The sequence below is a fragment of the Pseudomyrmex gracilis genome, unplaced genomic scaffold (genome assembly GCF_002006095.1).
Source record: "Pseudomyrmex gracilis isolate BER0280 unplaced genomic scaffold, ASM200609v1 scaffold_632, whole genome shotgun sequence".
NCBI lineage: Eukaryota > Metazoa > Arthropoda > Insecta > Hymenoptera > Formicidae > Pseudomyrmex > Pseudomyrmex gracilis.
Window position 1 is genome coordinate 1 of NW_018021216.1, and position 21,464 is coordinate 21,464.

The 21,464-nt window shown below is 38.5% G+C and overlaps 2 protein-coding genes and 1 long non-coding RNA gene across 7 annotated transcripts; 1 reads left to right on the forward strand and 2 right to left on the reverse strand.

Moving 5' to 3' along the window:
- Nucleotides 1-333: 333 nt before the first annotated feature.
- Nucleotides 334-2,929, reverse strand: LOC109861198 (activating signal cointegrator 1 complex subunit 1). Of its 2 annotated transcripts, XM_020440748.1 has the most exons (8): nt 2,863-2,929; nt 2,715-2,794; nt 2,407-2,565; nt 2,140-2,249; nt 1,719-2,037; nt 1,388-1,548; nt 1,048-1,166; nt 334-972 (listed from the first exon to the last, which is right to left on the reverse strand). In XM_020440748.1, exons 1-8 carry the CDS (start codon nt 2,878-2,880, stop codon nt 859-861), a joined length of 1,080 nt encoding a protein of 359 aa, XP_020296337.1. In that variant the 5' UTR covers nt 2,881-2,929; the 3' UTR covers nt 334-858. The 2 variants fall into 2 exon arrangements, with proteins under 2 accessions (XP_020296337.1, XP_020296338.1); XM_020440749.1 differs by having other exon boundaries at nt 2,407-2,651; nt 2,715-2,912.
- A 66-nt stretch (nt 2,930-2,995) lies between these two features.
- Nucleotides 2,996-3,673, forward strand: LOC109861200. Its single transcript, XR_002250931.1, has 3 exons — nt 2,996-3,104; nt 3,217-3,323; nt 3,425-3,673. It is a non-coding gene; the product is annotated as an uncharacterized LOC109861200 (long non-coding RNA).
- Nucleotides 3,674-3,715: 42 nt separating this feature from the next.
- Nucleotides 3,716-19,808, reverse strand: LOC109861197 (myosin-IB). Of its 4 annotated transcripts, none has more exons than XM_020440747.1 (20): nt 19,674-19,808; nt 19,467-19,570; nt 9,280-9,493; nt 9,074-9,189; nt 8,852-8,922; nt 8,507-8,715; nt 8,240-8,422; nt 7,931-8,137; nt 7,446-7,708; nt 7,057-7,226; nt 6,782-6,936; nt 6,445-6,573; nt 6,138-6,294; nt 5,811-6,042; nt 5,491-5,721; nt 4,997-5,402; nt 4,695-4,910; nt 4,512-4,612; nt 4,285-4,387; nt 3,716-4,197 (listed from the first exon to the last, which is right to left on the reverse strand). In XM_020440747.1, the coding sequence occupies exons 3-20, from the start codon at nt 9,403-9,405 to the stop codon at nt 4,183-4,185; spliced, it is 3,090 nt and encodes a 1,029-aa protein (XP_020296336.1). In that variant the 5' UTR covers nt 9,406-9,493; nt 19,467-19,570; nt 19,674-19,808; the 3' UTR covers nt 3,716-4,182. The 4 variants fall into 4 exon arrangements, with proteins under 4 accessions (XP_020296336.1, XP_020296334.1, XP_020296333.1 ...); XM_020440745.1 differs by lacking the exons at nt 19,467-19,570; nt 19,674-19,808 and adding exons at nt 9,968-9,994; nt 10,980-11,155; XM_020440744.1 differs by lacking the exons at nt 19,467-19,570; nt 19,674-19,808 and adding exons at nt 9,968-9,994; nt 10,959-11,155.
- Between the last annotated feature and the right edge of the window lie 1,656 nt (nt 19,809-21,464).

The window sequence follows — 21,464 nt, forward strand, 5'->3', positions numbered from 1 at the left end:
TAAATATACGTATGTATATAAAACATACTATTTATTATTAAGGATTAATAGATGTATGTATATACAACGTACATGTAAAAATAAACAGTTATGATAATAATGTAAGTAATCAATTTTGATGCATATAAATTTATAAATTATATATGCGATATAACTTATAAATTATATATGCGCGTACTTATATGTATATGCGATATGATTTATAAATTATGCCTGCGTCACATAAATAAATATATAAAATGTATAAGCAATAAAATGTATAAGTAATTATCATAGTTTGTATATTGAGAAACAATAGAAAAATGAACAATAAATTAGATTGAGTTTGGAATGTGTTTTCCAGCACCAAGGATTTTATTATTCTGTTATTATTACATAATATTGAAAACGTTTCCATTATTTTAATTTGTTTGAGAGTTCCGGACACACATACTGTATGAATTTATAACAGAAGTTTATATACAAATACATAAACTTTATATATCTTTGTGATAAATATTACATATATATTTATTTTATTTTTATTAAATATCCTTGTGTCTATAAAATGTTACCATTAATGATTAAACTTTTGCAAGTATAAGTTCAAATATAACACAAATGACACACAACTAAATACCTTTTACAAATTATTCTAATTATAAACTTAAAGCAAATTATAGATAGAAAAGCTATACATTTTATATTAATTTTTGTATGTACAGAAACAAGATTTCGCCGTTTTCAAAGATATTATAATAAATAGTTTGTTTTTTTCTGACATAATTTTACAATATTGTTTGTACACACATTTGTGACAATAAACATGTCCTTCCTTGTACAAGAAAGTTATATAAATGTATAATATACATTTAGTATTTAAACAACAATACTAACAAGTGACTTATAGTAATTGTCTTTGACAGCTGTGTGACGCTCAGATATGTCAATTTGTTCTAATTTTGTTTCTCCAAAAGACGCATCCTTGTACATCTAAAAAAACAAAATGTTAAGTACCCACTTTTGTTATTGATCACTCAGTTTACAAAAAAAAGATAAGTCCAGTACTTTTAATATTTCACTTGCATCAAAGTTTTTTTTGAATTTCGCATAGTAATCATCCCTGAAGAATATATTCATTAAAGTGGCGTGCAATTTTACTCTTTCGTGCTCTTTTTTCTTCAAACCTAAAATTGAAAATTTTATTTAATACGTTATGTTATTTAAACTCCATATCTTGTGAAATACTTAATATATGAAATATACGTGTAAAACCTTTACGTAATATAAACATTTAATTTGGTTTCGAGAAAAAATGTCGCTTTCCAAACCCGCTAATATTATTTTTATTGTGTACATATACGATTCTATATAAACTTATGATGTATTAATCTGAAATTTTGTTTACCTATGTCGTCAAAATAGTTGCTAACTTTATCAACAATTTCTTGTAATTTTTCATTGGGAGTAATTTGTGCGTACAAAACTCTAACTTCAGTTGGATCATCATTCATACAAGCAACTCCTTGCAACTGTATGGTTATTGGTCCAGATTTCTTAATAATAGGACTGCAATAAATTTGATACATAATTAATTGAGAAATCAAAAATAAAACTATTGTTTTTTTACTATACCAGCATATACTTATATATAAAATTTATATTTATGATAAGTTACGTAGGATAGCTTATGGGTATATTGCGTATATAAAGTGATAATTATCAGTCATATCTCTTACTCTATGATATCTTCTTTACATTTCTTAAGAGCGTTGATAGCATGTTCTTTATCATTGTCATCAAATAACTTGAGCACTCCGATAGTAAGGTGCAACTTGCATGGCGTTTGAAACAGTGTTTCGTCAATATTATACGTAGCCTTGTCGTATCTCTTCAACACGTCAGTTTTGAACAAATTAAATTTATCAATTATATTTTTCTTATTTAATGGAATTGACAAGAAATGTGTAAAATTTATCTTCTTTTTAGACGCCTCTATCAGCAAATCAATTCTGTTTTTTGCCGATGACACAGTTTTACGATCTCGCGCAATAATGACTGTAAACAAATTTAAGAGAATCTCATATATCTAACATTAAAAACCAAGCGAATTAATGTTCTTACGTAATAATGTCGCTATGTGTAAAACAATTACCGTACCAATATTTCCATCTTTTCCCTTCTTTGGTATCTCTATAGTTGCTCTTGTTTCACTTTCCAGTTTTTTGAGTGTTGAACCTTTTGCTCCAATTATATGCGAATAAAAAATTCTAAAATAATAAAGCAACATAACAGGAACACAAGAAAACATTATGTAATATAAATACTGTATTAAATGTATTTTTTGATAAACTCTACGCTCTAATGAAAACAATTCTTGACAAATATTGCATATGTTTGCATTGAAATATTAAAAAAAGCTCGTACTTGGGTACGTAAAAAGTGTGTTTAAACTGTGTATCATTATGAGGTACTATCTCTATATCAGTATCACTTTCCTCTTCAGAACAAACAACTGATTCATTGTCATCCTCCATGTACGGGGCAGATGTGTTAATGTTTTTCCAAACACTACTTTCGTAAAATCTATAGCATCGTCCATTAACCCAAATTAACTCTGGTTCTAACACATCCATTGTATTAAATGTAAAATATATCCATATATATTATACCTGAAAATTATCAACATTTTATTATAACAATATTATGGATTGAAATATTTTATTACCTCTAACCTTTTATATTGTTTATGTTTACGTCCACGGCACCGGTATGCAGCAGACCAGTATTTGTGCACAAACAGTCTCAGAACAGGCTGGAAGTACGTTAAAAATAAATAAGAAACAATTATATTCAAGTTAAATGTAATTAGACGGACTTAACCTCAAATCTTAACAACATGATACTCGTTCAAGATACATCTTTAAAAGGTTAGGAAATCAGTCTGAAGTCCGAACTTTGTGTCTACGATATGATATTAATCGTATCGATCGATTACGACGATCTTCAAATATGATTGGTTCGAATTCTAGTAAGTTTTTCTTCATGGATACGAGCCTTGACAAGGTTTTTAACTTAACCTAACAACTTGTTCGCTGTTTGCTTCCGAAATTTTGCTTGAAAAGGTATTCGAACAAGTAATTTTGTTAACATTTGACGAAACTCGACTTTATTTTACCCTTTGTTATGGTTAAATCTTGAGATTTGGCGCCAATATATTTGTATTACACATTACAGCATTAAAATGGCACAAGGAAAGCTCAAAGTTAAAACGCAACTACCAGCAGGGGCAAAAAAGAAAGCTAATAAATCAAAAAAAGGTCCTGCCATTCAAAGACGAGGAAGTGAGTAAAATAAAAAAACTGCCACAGTGATTTGTAAGATAATTGTCATTAATAAAAATCAAATCGTTAATACATTCTGCTTGATTGTGGTTATTTTGAAGATGCTCCAGTGCAGCCCAAAAAGACGAAGCTTCAAGAAACTCAAAAGTTAAAGAAGATGATTTCGAAAACTGTAAACACCGCTGCGGAAGACGAGCTGCGAGGGCGAGTCATGGAGGGAAGAAAAACTCTCACAAAGAAAACTTCTAGTTCGCAAAAAAAGAAATAATATCGATCGCCGTTGTGTAGAAGTTGCATAAAAATTTGTTGAAAATTTTTAAATTAAAAATAAAAACTTACATTTGTTCCAAGATTGTTTGTTTATAAGATGGAAAAAAAAGATACTCGAGAGATTGATCTTCTCATTTATTATTACGTTTATATCACTGAGGATGATTAGCTTAAAAGAACAGTTTGTTTATAAATTATATTGACAAGTTGAACTCAAATTCACTCGTAAATATATTGAACCTATCAGAATAAATTATTAATTTATATTAATTTACAAGGTAATATACAGGAAGCCGTATGGCACTATATTTTGTTCGTACTTTCAGAAAATTATTTCGCGTATCCTATATATGTATGATAGAACGAAAGTAAATGCATATTGTCATCTCTCGCCGTCTCCTCCGAAGTACAAAAGTGCCAGGATAATTTAACAGGTATGTTATAAAGAGTTATATATATTATTTTTCTTCTTAATAAATTTCTCTCTGTGGCATGTGTATATGCTCTAAATCACATTGTATTAAAAGGCTGCCTGTAAGGCATCATAGCACTTCGATCTTCCAATCCCTTCAAAAAAGGTTCTCACATTTTATGGAGTAGCAACCTAAAATTCAGCAAGTTATAAGGGAAATGTAAAAAAAAAACAAGGAAAATTAATTAGTTAAAATTTTAAGAATATTCGGTTCTTTACCACTAATAAGTGCCCACTTTGTCGATTTTTACTAATCGCTGGAGTGGTGCCAGTTCTAACTTCGATGACTCCTTCCTTACCACTGACTAGCTTATGAGACACGCTAGAACACAAAGACAATTAGAAATTTAAAGTAAAGTAGCTCGCGGAATTCGTTTAATTAAATTTTGATCTTAGTTATTTAGAGATGTTTGTTGTGCAAAATTAAAAATTAAAAAAGATCTCACGACTCGGTATTGACAATTTTGAGAATATTCGGATTGCTGGTAATATCGATCGCTTTCGTCAGAGCCTCGATCAAGTGCGGAACTTCCAAGATCAAATCGCCCTGCGATAAAATTTTATACATTACCGATTAATTTATCGAAAGAATTAAAAAAAATCAACGTGTTTGAAGGACTTATCGAAACCTTATCTTTCTTCAATTCGGGTGGTATCCTAACGACGAGCAAATTATCGGATTCCCCGGTGACGACTAACTCCTCGATCGCCTTGTAAGGCAAACGATGCTTGAGTTTGAACGTCTTGAGCGTGTCGAGGATGTACACGGCGTTCTGTGTTAAAATGAGCACTCTCTCGCGCGGTTTGTAACCGTGCCGATCGTACTTGATGACGGGAGTAGCGTACTGGAAAAAATAAATGTAACTTTCGCTTTGAGCTTTTCTTCTAAATTGCAGTTTTTTTTTTTTTTTAATTTTTATCAAATTTCTACCTTTATATTCTCTCCGGACGGTAGAATATTGTTGGTGAAACTCTGTCGCAGCGCTTTGTGCTCCGCGCCGAGACGATCGGTTATAAATCTCGGACCTAAACTCCTCGCGTACGACTTCTTCTTGCTTTTAAACAACGACTCCGCAAGAATTTTCAGCTCAAACTGCTCCTTGTCCTGCTTGCTCAGCGCCATTCGGTAACAACGTGCCTTCCACAGCTTGTACATCATACGCAAATGTTCCGACGCTTCTCGACAAGAATAAGGACACGGCGGCCAGTAATTATTTAAGACACCCGGTGGCAGCGATTTCGAGAGTCTAATGAGCCATTGCGACTTCGCTAATTCGATGAACGCCATATTGATCTCGGTCGGCGGTCCGTTTCGTGTGATAAAACCTTCGATAAATCTGCACAAAAATCGACGAAATTGTTTTGGCGTGAGATAAAATAAATTAAAAAATATGCAAGCGCAACAAAGGTAAACGTCGAAAATACCTGCGAATAGTGACAACCGCGCGCCGCCGCTTTTTCGCTTCGCGTTTCGCGAGCCATCTGCGAATGTACTTCTGACAAGTAATCGCCGCAGCTCGCATCTTCAGATATTTTCTTCTCGTTAATATGCACTTCCATTTGCTCTGGATAATCGCGGCTATATCGTGTTTCTTTCTTTGGAACGCGTCTTCCGTGTCAAATAACGTCTTGGGAAATCGGATGAACAGTTTCGTGCTGGAATGTAAAATCGCAAAATATATTAAAGGATTTGTAAGTTTTTAAGAAAGCATAGAGAGAATTTACATGTGTAGAGTGTTTCTTACTTGCCCATCCTGTAGTCGTCGCTCTCGTAACCGAGGTGACACACGAGCACCTGGACGCCGTCCTTGGCGGGGCCGTGATAATTTGGCCAGGTTTCGGAGCAGAGGCACTTGTAACGCTGCAGAAATTGTTCGTACGGTCTTCGATACGCGAAACCGGCGCGTCTCACCCGCAGATTCTCCATCAGGCCCAAGTACTTCACTTGATGCAGCACGATCTTTTCGTTGAATTGATCTGAGAGTAAAATCTTGATGAATTTCGTCTCGATACAAAAAAAAACATTACGATTATCAAAGAAATAATTGATCTTTAAATATAGTTCCACTTACTGGGCATTTTAAAGTCGTTGGGTTTGATGCAGCGAATGTAGGACGGTTCCTTGCCCATCAAGATCTCGACCAAATTGTTCAAACTATTTTTGAATTGAGTTATAGCGGTTTCCGGACGTTTCTTGCTGATCAAGTCCTTTTTTATATCGAACACAGCCTGTTTCAATTAATTAACAAATAATTTACCAGCCGAAAATGCGATACAGCATCAAAAAAGAAATTTGCACAAATAGAAACAATTTAAAGAGATCTTAGCTTTGCAACGGTTTTTTTTTTTTTTTCACACGAGATGCAATCGAATTCTTACCTTCGTGATGGAATTTGTTGTGTGCGACATAACTTCACGTAAATCACGAAACAGTAGATCATTATTTTTCTCGAGAAATCCGCGCACGTTGTACGTTACATCACCGGCATAATGCACCAACCTGAATTCCTGAAATAATCGACTTATCTATGTTCGTCGCTCTCATAAAATAATTAAAGTGGACAATCAATTTCTTTTTTTTTTTTTTTGATCACATAAGTAAGACACACGGAAGAAAATAAATTTAAAGCAACTCAAACGCAATTTACTTTTCTCGAAATAATTTTGCAGACACAGATATATATATATAATTAAATTAAATACACAGAGTCCTTACATCTCGACCCATGATTTTTTGCGTTTGAATATCCGACTTCTTGTGACTGATATAATGAGGATGATTGTTCAGATTCACATTTAATTTTTCTAAGAAACTCATGTCCGTTGGATCTCCGGGTCGCAAACACTCCTCGTCCATGTACGATATAATTCCTGTCGCGTCCAAATGTCGAATTATATATATATATACATATATTTAATAATCGCAGACGCAACATAAATGGTCAAATGTTTTGTGCGCGGAGTTTTTTTTTTTGTAAAAAAGTTTCAAACCTTTGTACTTCTCCTCGATCAAGTCGCAGATGATCTTATTGTTGAAGTATTCAATATTTTCCCAAGCTATTCCTTCGCGCAGATACTCCTCCTGCTCCTGCTTCAGCGTTAGCTGGATAAACAGCTGTTGCAATTTCTCGTTGCAGAAGTTGATGCAAAACTGTTCGAAGCTATGGAACAAATGAGATGAAGTGTGTGTATCGCATTGGCGAAAAGTAGATAAGGAATTTGAGAATGTCACAGAAAAAGAATTGCCACATTTTTGATAATAGAATTTTGGTTTTTTACAAATAAAAATATTATAAAGTATGAAATACACGTGAGAGATAATGTAATGTAAATTTATAAAAATACTTTTTATGTGAATACAAATTATCCTTATTCCTTACCTGTTCTTCTGAAAGATCTCGAAACCGTAGATATCCAAAATGCCCATGACCATTTTGCGGTGAGGATTGATCTGAGGTTGTAGGGACTTGTTGAGTCTGGTCACGAGCCAGGTGAATAATCTGTCGTACACGGCCTTCGCTAGCGCGTCTCTCGCGTAAATAGCTAATTCCCTATTCAAGGGTGAAACCACTACGTCACCGTGAGCGTCTATGGTGCGATGAGTGAATGCTTTTGCCAGTCGCTGTACGTTACATCCTAGCAGCTGTTTAAGAAATAATATTAGCTGTTTGCGTAGGTATTTACACGAAAGAATAAATAAAAAAAATAATAGAAGAAAACGTCGAGAGAACGCGCGTGTAGAATTATTATATGTAAGAAAATAATTGGAAATAATTTATAATAATTAAACAAAAAAAAAAACGTTTTAAGAATATATATAGTTATTTCAGTTATAATCAAATTGACTTTCAAAAAATAAATTTACCTTAGCAACAGCGTCAACGGATGCTGGTTTTAAAATAGTCGCCACGCCATCTTCTTCTGAGAAACCCACGTTACCCATATGCAACACCGAAGCGACTATAGCGAACAAGTCGTCTTGTTCTTGTTGAGACATCTCCATGGTCTTCATTGCTTGAACAACCTCCTTGTACTTGTTCGTATCGTCGATAGTATCTACCGTGCCTTTCGTCTGAGACGAAACGAGGAGGTATGTTTAAAATCGAAGAGAGAGAAAAACTTCCAATCCACACACACGTTACAAACACACAGAACAAAAAATAGAATTACTTACACCGTTGCTTAAATAAAAGAAAGTGTCGAGGTTTCTTTTGAGGAACAGCCGTCGCAACGCGTCGTCGTCCGCGCCTGCCAGAAGCTGATAGAAAATATGGAAATTGCGCTCACCCGTCGATTGATGAACCACTCGAGATTTTTCCAACAAATAGTTCAAAATATTCCCACCCACTGGATCTCCCTACGGATTTCAATGTTATTTAATGCAACGCTTGATGTGTTCTGAAATTGAAATTCAATTCGAAGTTAAATATCGACACTTTACCTGGAAATTGAACTGCACGTCCATGTACTTGCCGAAGCGAGAGGAGTTGTCGTTACGATTGGTTTTGGCGTTGCCAAAGGCTTCCAGCACAGGATTACTGCCGATAAGTTTGTCGTTTACTTCCTCCACCTGTTTCTTGTGTCCAGTAGCGGCCGCAATGAACTCCAATACCTTCTTGGACGCTTCGGTCTTTCCGGATCCCGATTCGCCTTTAACGCAAACGTAAGAAAAATCTCGATGTTAAAAAAAAAAGAAACAATGCGGCTGATAAGGCTGATAAAAATTTAAATGTTTATTCGAAAAAATCGATTTTTATATAAAATATGTAAGTAAGATCTTTCGTACCTGAGATCAGAATACATTGATCGCGATTTTCCTCCGTCATAGATTGATAGGCGGTGTCCGTAAGAGCGAAACTGCGAGTGTGAAAAACTTCGAATGTAAATTATGAAAATTTTCCAGCAAGTTTTTTTTTGGGGGGTTTTTTTCCACGAGACATTTTGGAAGACGAGATTTCTTACTCGCGAATTTTCGTTCATGTCGGAACGAATTCAAGACGATACTCACATGTGAGGAGGCGCCTCGAAGAAGTTCTTCTTCTGATAATACTGAATAATTTCCGGATTGTAAATAGATAAGTTCTTGTACGGATTTACCGATATCAACACCTGACCGATGTACGTCTGCAAACGTCGGAAAAAAACTTTTTTATAGCAAAAGTGGTTCATAGATTCAACAACGAGACAAATTGTACACATGCATTTTTTACACACGTAAATAAGATCCTCCTTGAATCGCTTGCGCAGATTGTCGATGAACGCGGCCTCGCTGCGAAAGTCTTCCAGCAGGACGAAGTCCTGCACGCCGACTCGGTCGCGCTCGTGCAGTCCGCGTTCCATTTTCCCGAGCAATTTTTGACCGCGATTGAGGATTTCCGGTGGTTTCGGGCCGGTGGGTCTGTCACCCCCTGTGTCGAGTGTCTCCGCGCTGCAAATATCCACGACAGAAATGTGAAAAATTATAACGTCACAATTCTCTTTCGTAACAAACGTCGGTCGTCAAAAATTTGCTTATTTTACACAAAAATAATATCAATAATTCTGAAACTAATTTAAATTTGATTGAATATTTGAAATAGTATATATATGTCACTTATAGTATATATATGTCACGTTAACTTTTTTTTCTTTTCTTACTGGAATCTCTTTTTAAACGCAGCAAAATATTTGCTTATGACGCTGGCGGTAATTACAATTGTTTGTCTTAAGTATCACGATAAGTGGCATTGAACATTTACTTATGCAGGCGGCGAATGCACACGGAGTCGTTCTACTTGGCCTCGCGACTTCGTGAACGATAAAGACTCAGATTAGATATTCGAACGGTTTGCGGTGTTCGAAACGGCAAACGAAAACGAAAACGAACGGATACATACATTGGCCAACGAATATTCAAACTCACCCCATGTTTCATGTAACCCTGCGGCACCTGTGACGGAAGTGAAAAAAAAAAAAAAACAATAGACAGGATTATCCTCGTTGCGGCATAATTGTAAATTGTTTTTTTGCGAATTCGACTCGGTCTAGGTTCCTCGCTACCTGGTTGAGATAAACGCGAATTCGCCTATAGATAAGATAGAACGTGAGTTCGCACATCACATCTGATATTGCGAATTCCGGTGCGGAAAAGATATGTTGCTTAACAGATCAATTGAAAATTCGCAAAGTAAACTCGATAATCTCGAACGTTTTCTTTATATGTTTCGTTTTTTTATCGAGAAAACATCGCGGAAACGAAAAAATTTGAAAAATCTAAGCTCTACTGGAATTGTTATTGCATTTCTCGAGTGTTGTTCGTCTAACGAACTATTTCAACGATCTGCGAGATAACAGATGATAACGTCGTCTCTTTGAGCAATGTAACAAATAAATTATCTTGAAAAAAAAGAAACGTCCGATATCAACAATTGAAAATCTCGAGCTAAAAGTCACAAATTTTAATTTAAACAATATCGTGTGCGTTAGTTTCTCTCAGTTCTCAAGAAAATTTCGATCCTACGTATTTTTAGCACTAAATTCTCTGATTCTTTTTTTAATACACTAATCAGCGCGTTGCTATCTTCAATATTGATGCGCGCATTCGTTTCCTTCAATGCACTTCTCGCAGCAATAAAAACGTATCCGCACACTTGTTTTCTTCTCGATAAATTTTATTCGAAAAATAAAACTTTCCGCACTTAACAGAGAGAAAGAGAGAGCGAGAGAGAGAGAAGTAACGCGTTCACTTGCTTTCTTCAAGTTAAACAACGCGTTTTACATTTTTGTTTGTTTGTTTTTTTTTCACGTGGGTAGAAAAAAAAAAAAAACAAACTCAACTGGAAAATTCGCGAGACACCAGGTAGAGAGAAGACAGTCAACCGTCGTATCCGACAATTACAGAACAGATAACGAACAATGCAAAGAAATCGATATGCCTCAGATTTCGTTCGGTATTGCTTTTCCGGCGCTAAGCTAGCCACGAGAATATATCACCGCGAGAGAAGTTCGATTTGACACGCTGCCAACCGCGAAAGAACCACCTGCGACTGCTACTCAAAAGTGACCACCGCACATCCCGACCGCCACATCGCTCGTCGCGGCGACGTTTCTTTTCCTCCCTCTCTCCCCCGCCTTAACATCGTTATCCTCTTGTTATCCGCACGACTGATAGCGGAACGAAACCGCCTGTAACAGCAAAACGCATCGAAAAAAAAAAAAAAAGAAAATTCGCCTTTGAAGTAAAAAATCCTATAAGTCAAACGAGATGCAAACCAAAACTTCTGTTACGTGCCCGTTTCTGTCTTTAAGATTTTATCTACTTCCATCATCGGCACATACGACCCGTCTCGAAACCCTAACTATATAATAAACTGTCGAAATTTATAAACTAATAAACACAATCCGATAAACTTCCTCTCTTAACAAACAATCTCCCTGAATTCCTTCCCGTTGTCCGTTCGTATGAACTCTTATGACTCGCCGAAAGACAAATATCACGCCTCCAGGAACGAGGGTCTAGCTCACACGTTTTGGTTTTAAGACGAGTCAGTTATCGTTCGCGGCTTAAGACAAAGCAACGCCACTTCTCAGATTATAATAAAGAGCGAATCACAGAAAATATGCCGCGTTTATTTATTCGTTACGTGGCTATTCAGGGCACGTAACACTTCGCGTCTCGTCTATTGCATCCTGGAGACCTGAGATAATTTTGTTACACGAGGAAAATTGCATAATACTAATACGAATCTTCGAATGTGCGTCGTGCATTCGAAATTTTGCTTTACTTGTCCCGACAAATAATCACATGTATATCGTGACTTTCTCGTTTAAACGCACACCAGTTTTTGTCTAAAAGCAAAAAGTGTATAAAACTCTGTTGTTGCGTAACGATTACACAACGCACTTTACACATACTTTTTAACTATAAAAATACGTTTAACTACAAAATCCTAAATGCGTTTCTTTGCGCAAATCGAGCGTATCGAGTTATCGCCGAGTACAATCCCGCGAGATCTCTCGATTGAACGAATTACAATTCGGTTATGTTTCGAAACAAGTCGAAAATCCAATTGCCGATTAATCGGCGCGGTTTTTAATCGATAAAAAGCAGCGATAAGAGTTTCTCGCGTAATCTAATCTAATCTCAAGTCATTCTCTTTCCACACACACACACACGCACGTAACGAGATTTGCAAAAAATTAATAGAAATAATCACGAGCCTTCCTCCTCTTGTTCTAATTATATTACGTACGAAGATTCGATCGCGCGATATTTCTCGCGTGCAATTGTTATCGCGACGGAGGGGATTTACGGGGTGTATTGCGTTAATCGCGTCGCATTAATCTCTCTCGAGCGAATCGATCGATTCTCGAAACGCGCAAATCCGAAATACACGTGTCAAACTCGGTCATCGGTAAAAATTATATAAAACAAATTTATTAAGATTAAAAAAAAAACAAATCAATTAATTTATTCTCTTCCACGAACATATACGGGATCTGAAAATGTCTCGCGAACCTACAAAATTAAAAAAACATTTTTTTTTTTTTATTTCTAAGTACGAAGTAATTTTTTAAACAACAAAGAAGAGATTTCCGAGCAAAAAACTGAGAAAACGTGCGTTAGTAATGATCTCCGCCGAGCTTCTCCGAGGGTCGATAATTAAACGGCGTTTATCTGTCTGTGGCGCGCACACACAAACCGGTCTTTCTCTCTCTCTCTACCTCTCTCTCGTTCGAACGCAGATGCGAAAAATCTCGCGGATCTGACTCATTGACAGTCCGGTCGTGAACCTTGGAGAGTTCGATGAGTAATTTCCCTCGCCTTGGTGAACGTATTCGAAGAAGGTATTATGAATGCAGACCCAAGCGCTCTCTGTGTCTGAGCAACAATCGTCGCCCTCCTTCTTGTGTACAATAACACCGGTTGCAAGGCGAGGAGGGAATTATCAATCGCAGCGCTAACACAAAAGCCTTCATTGTGGGCGGCTTCTCGGCTATCGGTGTCAAAAAAACGGTGTCGTGTCCGTCAGCAGTAAATAAGCTAAAAAAGAGAAAGAGATAGAGAGCGAGAAGTTCAACTCTTCTTCACAGTTCGATTTTTCTTTCTGTACTTTTTTTGTTTTTTTTGATAATAACAACTTTGTAAATACAGTAGTTTTTTTTTTTTTTTATAGCTGATTGTTTCTTCGAGAAACAAACTACATACCGGGGAGTTTCCTCGAGATATCGAAGCCCCGACCGATCCGAATCGATACACTTTTTATTCCACGCGTGCGCGCAAACATTCGCCGCAAAACGGAAAGTTGTCTCTCGTTTTCATTTTCCCGCACCCGCCGGGGGGAGTCGGGAACGACGATGACGCGGTAGAGCGTTGAGCGATCGGTCGTCGAGGGGAAAAACCGAGGGGGTCTTTAGAGCCCGCGCAGAGATGCTCGATGAATAAAAAAAATTCGCACAAACGTTTCAATGGGAGGTCGTCTAACGTGTGACGATGACTCCACGTCCGAAAATACATGCGCGGCGGAGATACTCCCGACGAGATGTTTCACGGAAAAAAAAATTGCATCGCGAAAGGAACCCGTCGAGAATTGAAAACTTACTTTGCTTTTATTTCCGAGTTTGGAACCAGATGTGTTGCTTTTTGAACGTGAAACTCATCTCGCAAGCCGGCGAATTTAATTAACGAACTTGCAGGAAGATCTCTTTGCTAATGATGTACAAGAAATCAATCAATCAGTCGTCGGATAAAACTGTTAAACTTCTTTAAATTTTCTCTCGCACACGTTGTTTGTTTAACGTTGTGCGTTAAGAAATGAAGCAACCCCATTTCCGGAAACCGGTTGGCCTTTTGTCGACTCTCTCGTTCCCGACGACGACGGGAAACGTGTGCGGGTTTTCACTTCGCGCAAAGAGATCGGTCGTTTCTCGCAAATTTTTATATTCCGGAGCGAGCCGAACAGCGAAATGAGCGCTCGCGCAACTTTTTATGACGGAAAAAAAGTGACGGAAAAGTGTACGCGACAATTTTACGTCCGCGAGCGCGAAAACGCGGTATAAAATACATAAAATCGCTCGATTTGGAGGAGAAATTTGAATTAATTTGTCTCTAACGAGAACAGTGTTTTCTCTTCCAATTCGTTGATTGAGTATATAATTTTTTTTTTTTTTTAACGGGATAATAACACACACACTAGAACGCGTTCCTTTGTTCTTTTGACGTTCCGTATATACGCGGCACACACGCTCTGAAAATTATAAAACGCGTCGCGTGGCACGACGCGGCGTTTCGATCGGCGCCGATGAGCGATTTCCGGAGCGTACACGTTCCGTTATCGCACGAAGCCCGCATAGTAAAAGCGGCCCTTATCTCGCTATAATATACAAAAGGAGGCACACCGGGCGACATTTCCTGTGTGTGTCTATGTGTTCCTCCATCCTTTTCATCCTTGTACTGCTCGCTGTACTGTTAGCAGTTTCACGCAGGTTGCACTTGCCAGTGACTACATAAGATTTACGCGGACCTCATGGCGCATATATATATACACACGCTGTTTTCTGCGCGAACCAACTGAAAAGAAGATATTTGTTATTTATTGTACAATTTATTATTATTTGTTATTTATTGTACAATTTTTTTATTTATTGTACAATTATTTCTTCCACGCTTCTCCGTTATTGTTGTGCAACAACGTCAACAACGTTTTTGGCTGTGCAAGACTTTCCAAAAACAATTCAACGCGATAGTTTTTCCAATTTTTTTATTGCACAACAATATTTTTTACGTGCATTATAAATGTTCAATTATATGTGTATTAAGTTACACGCTTGAAATATATTTTGCGCGCACGCCTGGTTTTCAGTAGCTGGACTATTTGTTTTGTAATTTAATAAAAAGAAAAAAAATACTTAAATAAAACACATCAATCTCTTGTAGTAGACAATACGCGCGATACACTTTGCTCGAAGTATTTATAATTTTTTATTGTTAGTTAGCGGATTTATAATTGTGGAGGCGTGGAGAATCTTACATAGATATTCCTCATCAAATCTTCTTCTTCGAGAAAACCGGTTCGGATTCGGACCGACCTTGAGTGTCTTGGTCATTCTCTTTCTCTCTCTCTCTTTCTCGTTCTCTCTTTCTCGGTTCCCGAAGTTCAGGGTTTTCAAGGTGTTTGTTCGCGATAGTACAACGAGAGAGAGAGAGCTTTAATAATAAGTTCCGTTTTCGCGCGGGCAAGTCCGTGCGGTAAGAACGCGCGAGAAGACGGTCGAAGTGCCGCGCGTGTAATAATAAACCAGTCACGGGAGCGGAATCGTCACGGAAGGTGAGAGGACAATAAAAAGAAGACGAGGAAACGAGAGTATATACACACACGGGCGGAGAAAGATCGGCGAACTCTTAAAGTATAAGCGCCGATCTATTTTCGGCCGCCGCTTCTCTCCATCGACTCGAGCGCGTAAAAGTCCACGCACGAGGCGAAGAAGTTGAGTGTCCGTGAAAAGAAGGATTTTATTCAATTCGTTGACTAGAAACGAAATTTTTACATGTTTTTTTTAAATAAAATTATTTGCATCACAACATTCGCGCGTATCGGACTCTAATGTTCAGTTCGTTGCTTTGTTTCTCGCGAAAAAAGACGCCGAAAAATCATTAAACTTCACGGTCTGTTTCAACAATTTCATCAAAGGATACGAACGCAATTTTGCGTTTTCTCGAAACTTTGATAATTAACAATTACGTAAAATTATTTGGGCAAATAAAATTAAAATTGAATTTAAATTCAAGAACGTCATTTAACATTCGGTTCCGTTTTTTTCACTCGACTTAGTCGGGTAAATAAATTTTACGAAAAGACACTCGCGGCTCTCACGCGAAAGAGAATCGCCGAATCGTTAATAATTTCCGCGCGAAAAATCGTCGAAAGCGCTGACGCATAAATAATTTCGGAAAGTCGCTGATCTGGATATTGACTCGTCGTCGTCCGTTGTCGTCGTTCCGTAATAAGATATCTCGACGGAAATTCAATGCTACCGTCGTTGTGCCACACGTCGGTTGATCGGTCGGTCGGTCGGGCGCACCGATAATTTTTTAATTATTCCGGATGATGATGAAGAAGAAGAAGAAGAAGAAGAAGAAGAAAAACACCGCGACTCTCCACAGGTGGAGAGACTCGGAAACTCGTTTTGCGAGAAATTCGGACGTCAATCCTGCCGCGCGGCAGGATACGAACGAATTTTTCGTTCTGTTACGTTACGTAACAACGCTCGTGCGAACTAGTTAATTGGCGGACCGTGCTCACGCGAGCACGTATATTCGCGAACCGTGAAATGTCAGGGCGAATTAAAACGCTATTATCACGCGTTTTATGTACGAAGAACGTAAAAAAAAAAAAAACGTGACGGGGCAAAACCGGGAAAGGAAAGCCGGTTCGAGAGGGAACTGAAAAACTCGCTTTTATATACCGAAAGCGCACCGTAACCGAGTCCATATATGGTTGAAAATTGAGAGTTTGAAAAAAGAATTGATAAAAGAGCCGAACAATAATGCGTACATATATTTTTTTATTAATATCAAATCGCGAATATACGATTTCGCAAACGTTTCTTCGGCGCCGCTCCGATTAATTTTTTTTTTTTTTAATTTTCAAGTATCTCCTTCTTTTCCAAAATTTTCGTATTCAAATTCCACAACGACGTGCTTTGTTAGAGAGAAAACGTAATATGTGCGCGATTTGAGTTGCAGTGCGCGATGCGAGTTTGCAAGTTTAATCGATTTGACCGTGCGACTTTTTAATTAAGGAACAAGCAGGATTGAAAGCTGCCTCCTATATATCGCGATGAATCGATTCGATCCGCGCTCGCTCGCGGGAAAAAAAAAATTATGTATAAGTATAACTCTCGCTTTTTTGACCGCGCGCGCTCCGGTTCTCGCATCCGCTCGCTCGCTCGCTCGCGATCTCACACGCCGCACTAAATACGCACTTTCTGGGAAACAGACGCGCTCAACCCTGCTCACGGTTTCTTTACACGGTCTCTCGCCGCACAATTGCTCGGTTGCGCTGGTTTTTCGCGATCGCCGAGCGATACCGCGATTCTATCGCTCGCTAAGCGAAAACTGTTTGTTGTTTCTTTATAGTTTCTTCTTTAATATTAATGTCGCGGTTTCCATTTGACGTGTCGCGAATGAATTTCTGATGTTATAATTCTTTGCGCACACACGGCGCTTTCTACGTACGACCTCTTATCCGCAGAGAGACGAAAGCTTGAACTTTGCGCGGGGTGTGTAGATTCTGTTTCTGGCGCTTCGAGCGATCAGAGAACTTCATACGCACATGCAACGGGGCTACATTGTATTCGATACTCGTGATCAAATATTTCCTTTGTCTTATAAATTGTTTTTCTTTCTAAATGTCCCACATTTTTATTTTCCATATCTTTTGTCACCGATACACCCGTATCGGTGAAATATCACGTGAGAAATGTACGCGCGAATGCGAAACGTACGTATCTGAAACAAAGAGAGAAAAATCAGATATATATAAACAATTTTTCCTCTGTAGTTTAATATCACCGCGTTGTGTTAAAAAAGCGATTCGACTGTCACTTCCACGATTACGGGGGATCGAAGTCTGCTCTTTTGTCCGAAGAGGAAGGAAGGTCGCGGCTTTCTCTCATTTCCTCTCTTCGAGTCCCCCCTTTTGTCGCGCGCGCGCGTGTAACGTCGAAAGAAATCCAAGGGTCCCACGGGACCAAGAAACTCGCCGGGGCCGACAACAATGCACCGACGACGACTTGAATTCTCGCGCCGCTTCTCTCTGTGTTTCTCTGCCGCCGTGTAACAACACTACGCCACTTTCCAGGAAGATAATTCCGCGCCATTAACTTAGCATCCTATACGCGGAATTTCCTCCGTGACAATCGTAGAAAGTTTTACGATCCATTTGATTTGAAACCATAATTTCCACCATTTCCTCTTCCCGCCTCCCTCCCGACTTGCGTAAAAATCCGGCGCGGCGGAGATCGTCTCTCGATAACTCGTTCTTGTTGCGTAACAGAATTATATAGATCCCAATTGCGTGCGGACAATAAATCGACGAGTAAATATAAAATGCAAAAAATTAATTCAGAGAAATAAATTTCAAAAAACGTTGCGTTTTCCACAACGGAATTTTTTATCTTCCTTCGTTCTAACTGGCTAAGTAAATTTAAACAAAAAGTGGAATAATTGAAGTTTGGAAAAGTAAAATCGAAACTTTCCGTCGAATTTTCTTAAAAAAAAGCGAAAGAAAAAAAAAGGAACGCGGATCGTCGAGTGTAACGTTGGAAATGTCGCGGTCGGTCGAGTGCTTGTCGATTAAACTCGAGCGAGTGGCTCTTTAAAAGATCGAATCGCTCTTAAAATGCAGTAGGGACAACACGAAATTGCCTTGGCAGACCAATGACGTCTTCATCAGAGCGGTTAAAAACCGTTAACCTTTGTTCGAAGCGAAACGATACAGCTGCTTCTTCGAACCGCTTCTGCTACACGCGATCGGACGCGGAATAAGGTTGCGATGGGAAGTGGAGAATTATACTCTTTTTTATTACACGAATGATTGAAACAACATAGCACGCGTTGTGTAACGAACGAACGCCATCACGATGACAAACGACATGATGAGTCTCAGACTCATGCTCGGTATAAATGAGACTCTGGGAAATATGACTTTTTTACACACAAATCTGTGTGGATCGTAATAATTCCTCTAGTCGGTATCGCAACAGCTGCCGCGCAACTTTTTCGTGTGTGTGCGCGGCTTTTTTTAGGATAAAAAGGCCGCGAGAGCCGGTTGTGATTTCTTTCTTGCGACTCACGTACAGTTGTCAGTGATATAAATTGCAATTGGTGTTTTTCACATGTGTGAGAGACACACACGCACATTTGAAACAAGCGCTTTTCAAATCCTATGGGTATGTTTTAAATATCAAGCGGATAACATTGGATATATATAGACATTGTTTGATAGTTAGTCGTTCTCTCTCTCTCTCTCTTTTTCTCTCTCTTTCTCTCACGTTGTTTTCATTATAAGATATTGAAAATTATGCGATCATAATTAAACATTATCTATAATATCACCAAATATCTAAATTACTTGTTAATTTGCTACTAACATGGTCATTTAACCCTAACGCATTAATTATTATTATCACATAATAATAAAACCAGTTAATTTACTGCAACCGAAAAAGAAACAACCGCCTAGAATGAAAAATAAAAATAAAATAGAAGAAAATAAATTTTTCTCCTGCATTTTCCTCTCTCTTTCTCTTTCTCTCGCCTTTTCTTTCCCTGTCTTTTCATCTTCTTGTCTTCAACCGTGACCGTGTAAATCGGCTGTTGTAACAAATTGCGCTTGAAAAAAAAAACAAAGAGTACTCACTTTCGTTCGCGGCACGTCGTATTACTCTCGTTCTCGAGTTTTAGCGGCGGCTCGTGGAGTCCAGAAGCACGGCGCGTTTATCCATAACGTCGCGGTCAGGTCACCTATCGGCAAGTCACTTCGAATAAATTATAGGATTCACAGTTTTTTTTTTTTGGCAAATTTGATTGTCTACGTGCGATTTACCACGTAAAAAGTTTCACGTACCTCATAAAAAAACTGTGATTGTTGTTAAAAAAAAAAAAAAGAAGAGGTCCGATGGTTTGCTTTACACGCGGGGTTTGTTGCACGTTGCGCGTGATGTGTGTGGTTCCCGTGCACACGCCACGGTGTAACGCACGAAACTGCCGATCTGCTGAAGGAGCTCTCCTCATCGGTGCCCTCGTGATGATAGCGGTGGAGAGGAAGGAAGGCGCAGACAAGGCAGCCGGCCGAACGACTTACGCCGAAGGAGAGAGGCGATTTTTTTCCTCGGTGTGCGTGCGCGTGTAAATACACGCGAGGTTGCGATGTGTGAACCCCGCGGGGTTCCTCCACGGGGCCACGTGAGTTTTTCGGTAGGTTTTCGGGCTCTTGCAGCCCGTGGCGTGGCGGTTGTAACATCCTCCCGGTTTGTCAACTTGTTCCCCTTCGTATTTAAATTATCATATCGTTATTTTTATTTATGTATTCTGTGTTTTATGTTCGCTGTTTTTGTTCGAAATTCAAAGTCGCGCGCTATCAAATGTGTTTTTTCTTAAATAATAAACAAATAATAATATAAAAGATCATCGTGTAAAAACGAATATATAAATAAATTATTACCAACACGTTGTATAACGTATGTATAATAAATAAATTAGAAAATTGGAATATATAGTTCGCGAGAAAAGAGTTCTTACCCGTTAGAAAAGTACAAGATGCTCGAAGTAAAGTGTGCAATCTGCGTTATTATGCAAAGTATAGAAGATCTATTTTGGACAGTAATGCATCTAGGGTAAAAGGGCGCTCCTCTCTTGTCGATGCGATGCCTAATGACCCTCTTATAATCGAACGCAATCAACCTCGTAATGCATAGCCGGAAATTTAGTATCGGAAATCCCGGTGACAGCTATCGTCATCCATCATCCATTTTTCCGAAACATCAAATTTCCGTCCAAACGACTAATTTCGCTGTGTGTGTGCGATAACTTCTGCAAAACAAAAATTACGCAATCTAATTTTTATTTTATTTAAAAAATAACAAGTGTATGCACATACATGCGCATTCAATATACAATATCACGAAATTGATCAACTTAATGAATTGGAATAAAACAAACGCGTGTCAATAATGTTTTTCTGTGACAGACGTCGATCGACAACGTCGTTTTCGTCATTGTTGTCGATCTCAAGTTCGTGGTGATGTAACGTCTAAGTCCACGTGGACGATGACCGTGCTGCAGCCGGCCGAGGGTGACAGCGGAATGGCGATGATAATAGCGGTGGTGTTGTGACGAGCAAAAACCCGCGCTTTATTTCGATCGGTCGCGCGACACCAACTATAGGAAAAGCTACCCCCCGTCGTCGTCGTCGTTGTCGACTGTCCGCTTCTGTGTGTAGAGTTCAAGACTCACTTCTCCGGGTGGTGTGGCAGTACAGCGCCGGTGGTTGTTGCCGCTGCCACGCAGCCCGAGCGAGCGAGTCGTTTTTTTTATCGTCCGCGAATGTTATCTCGAGCCAGATCGAGTCGTTGACACACAAGTCTCGCGCTTCTCTTTCGTCAATTCCACGAACGATTCAATAAACGTGACTCGTCGACTTGAGCAAGTTCGCGGGGGGGTGGTGTTGCGGTCTTGATCCCAGGAATTTTTCCGGACGATACATGAAACTGCGAATGTAAGTAAACGCAACATTATTAGTTCGGTGGACTATACACTATCGGACGTCACGGCGTTAGGATTCAAGTTCAGTTCAATAAGCGCTCTAAGCGCTTCTCTTGAATTATGAAAGATATGTCCTACGTGTTCTATTAGAAGA

Bases quoted from the DNA above. Each gene is read 5' to 3' on its own strand.
- LOC109861198 (XM_020440748.1), bottom strand. The intron at 1,167-1,387 runs GTAAACAAAATT...TTTCAATTTTAG, and splicing joins CAACTATTTTGACGACATAG to GTTTGAAGAAAAAAGAGCAC. The intron at 973-1,047 runs GTACTGGACTTA...TTGTTTTTTTAG, and splicing joins ATGCAAGTGAAATATTAAAA to ATGTACAAGGATGCGTCTTT.
- LOC109861197 (XM_020440745.1), bottom strand. The intron at 8,716-8,851 runs GTACGAAAGATC...TTTGCGTTAAAG, and splicing joins TCAATGTATTCTGATCTCAG to GCGAATCGGGATCCGGAAAG. The intron at 4,388-4,511 runs GTGAGATCTTTT...TTTGTGTTCTAG, and splicing joins AAAATTGTCAATACCGAGTC to CGTGTCTCATAAGCTAGTCA.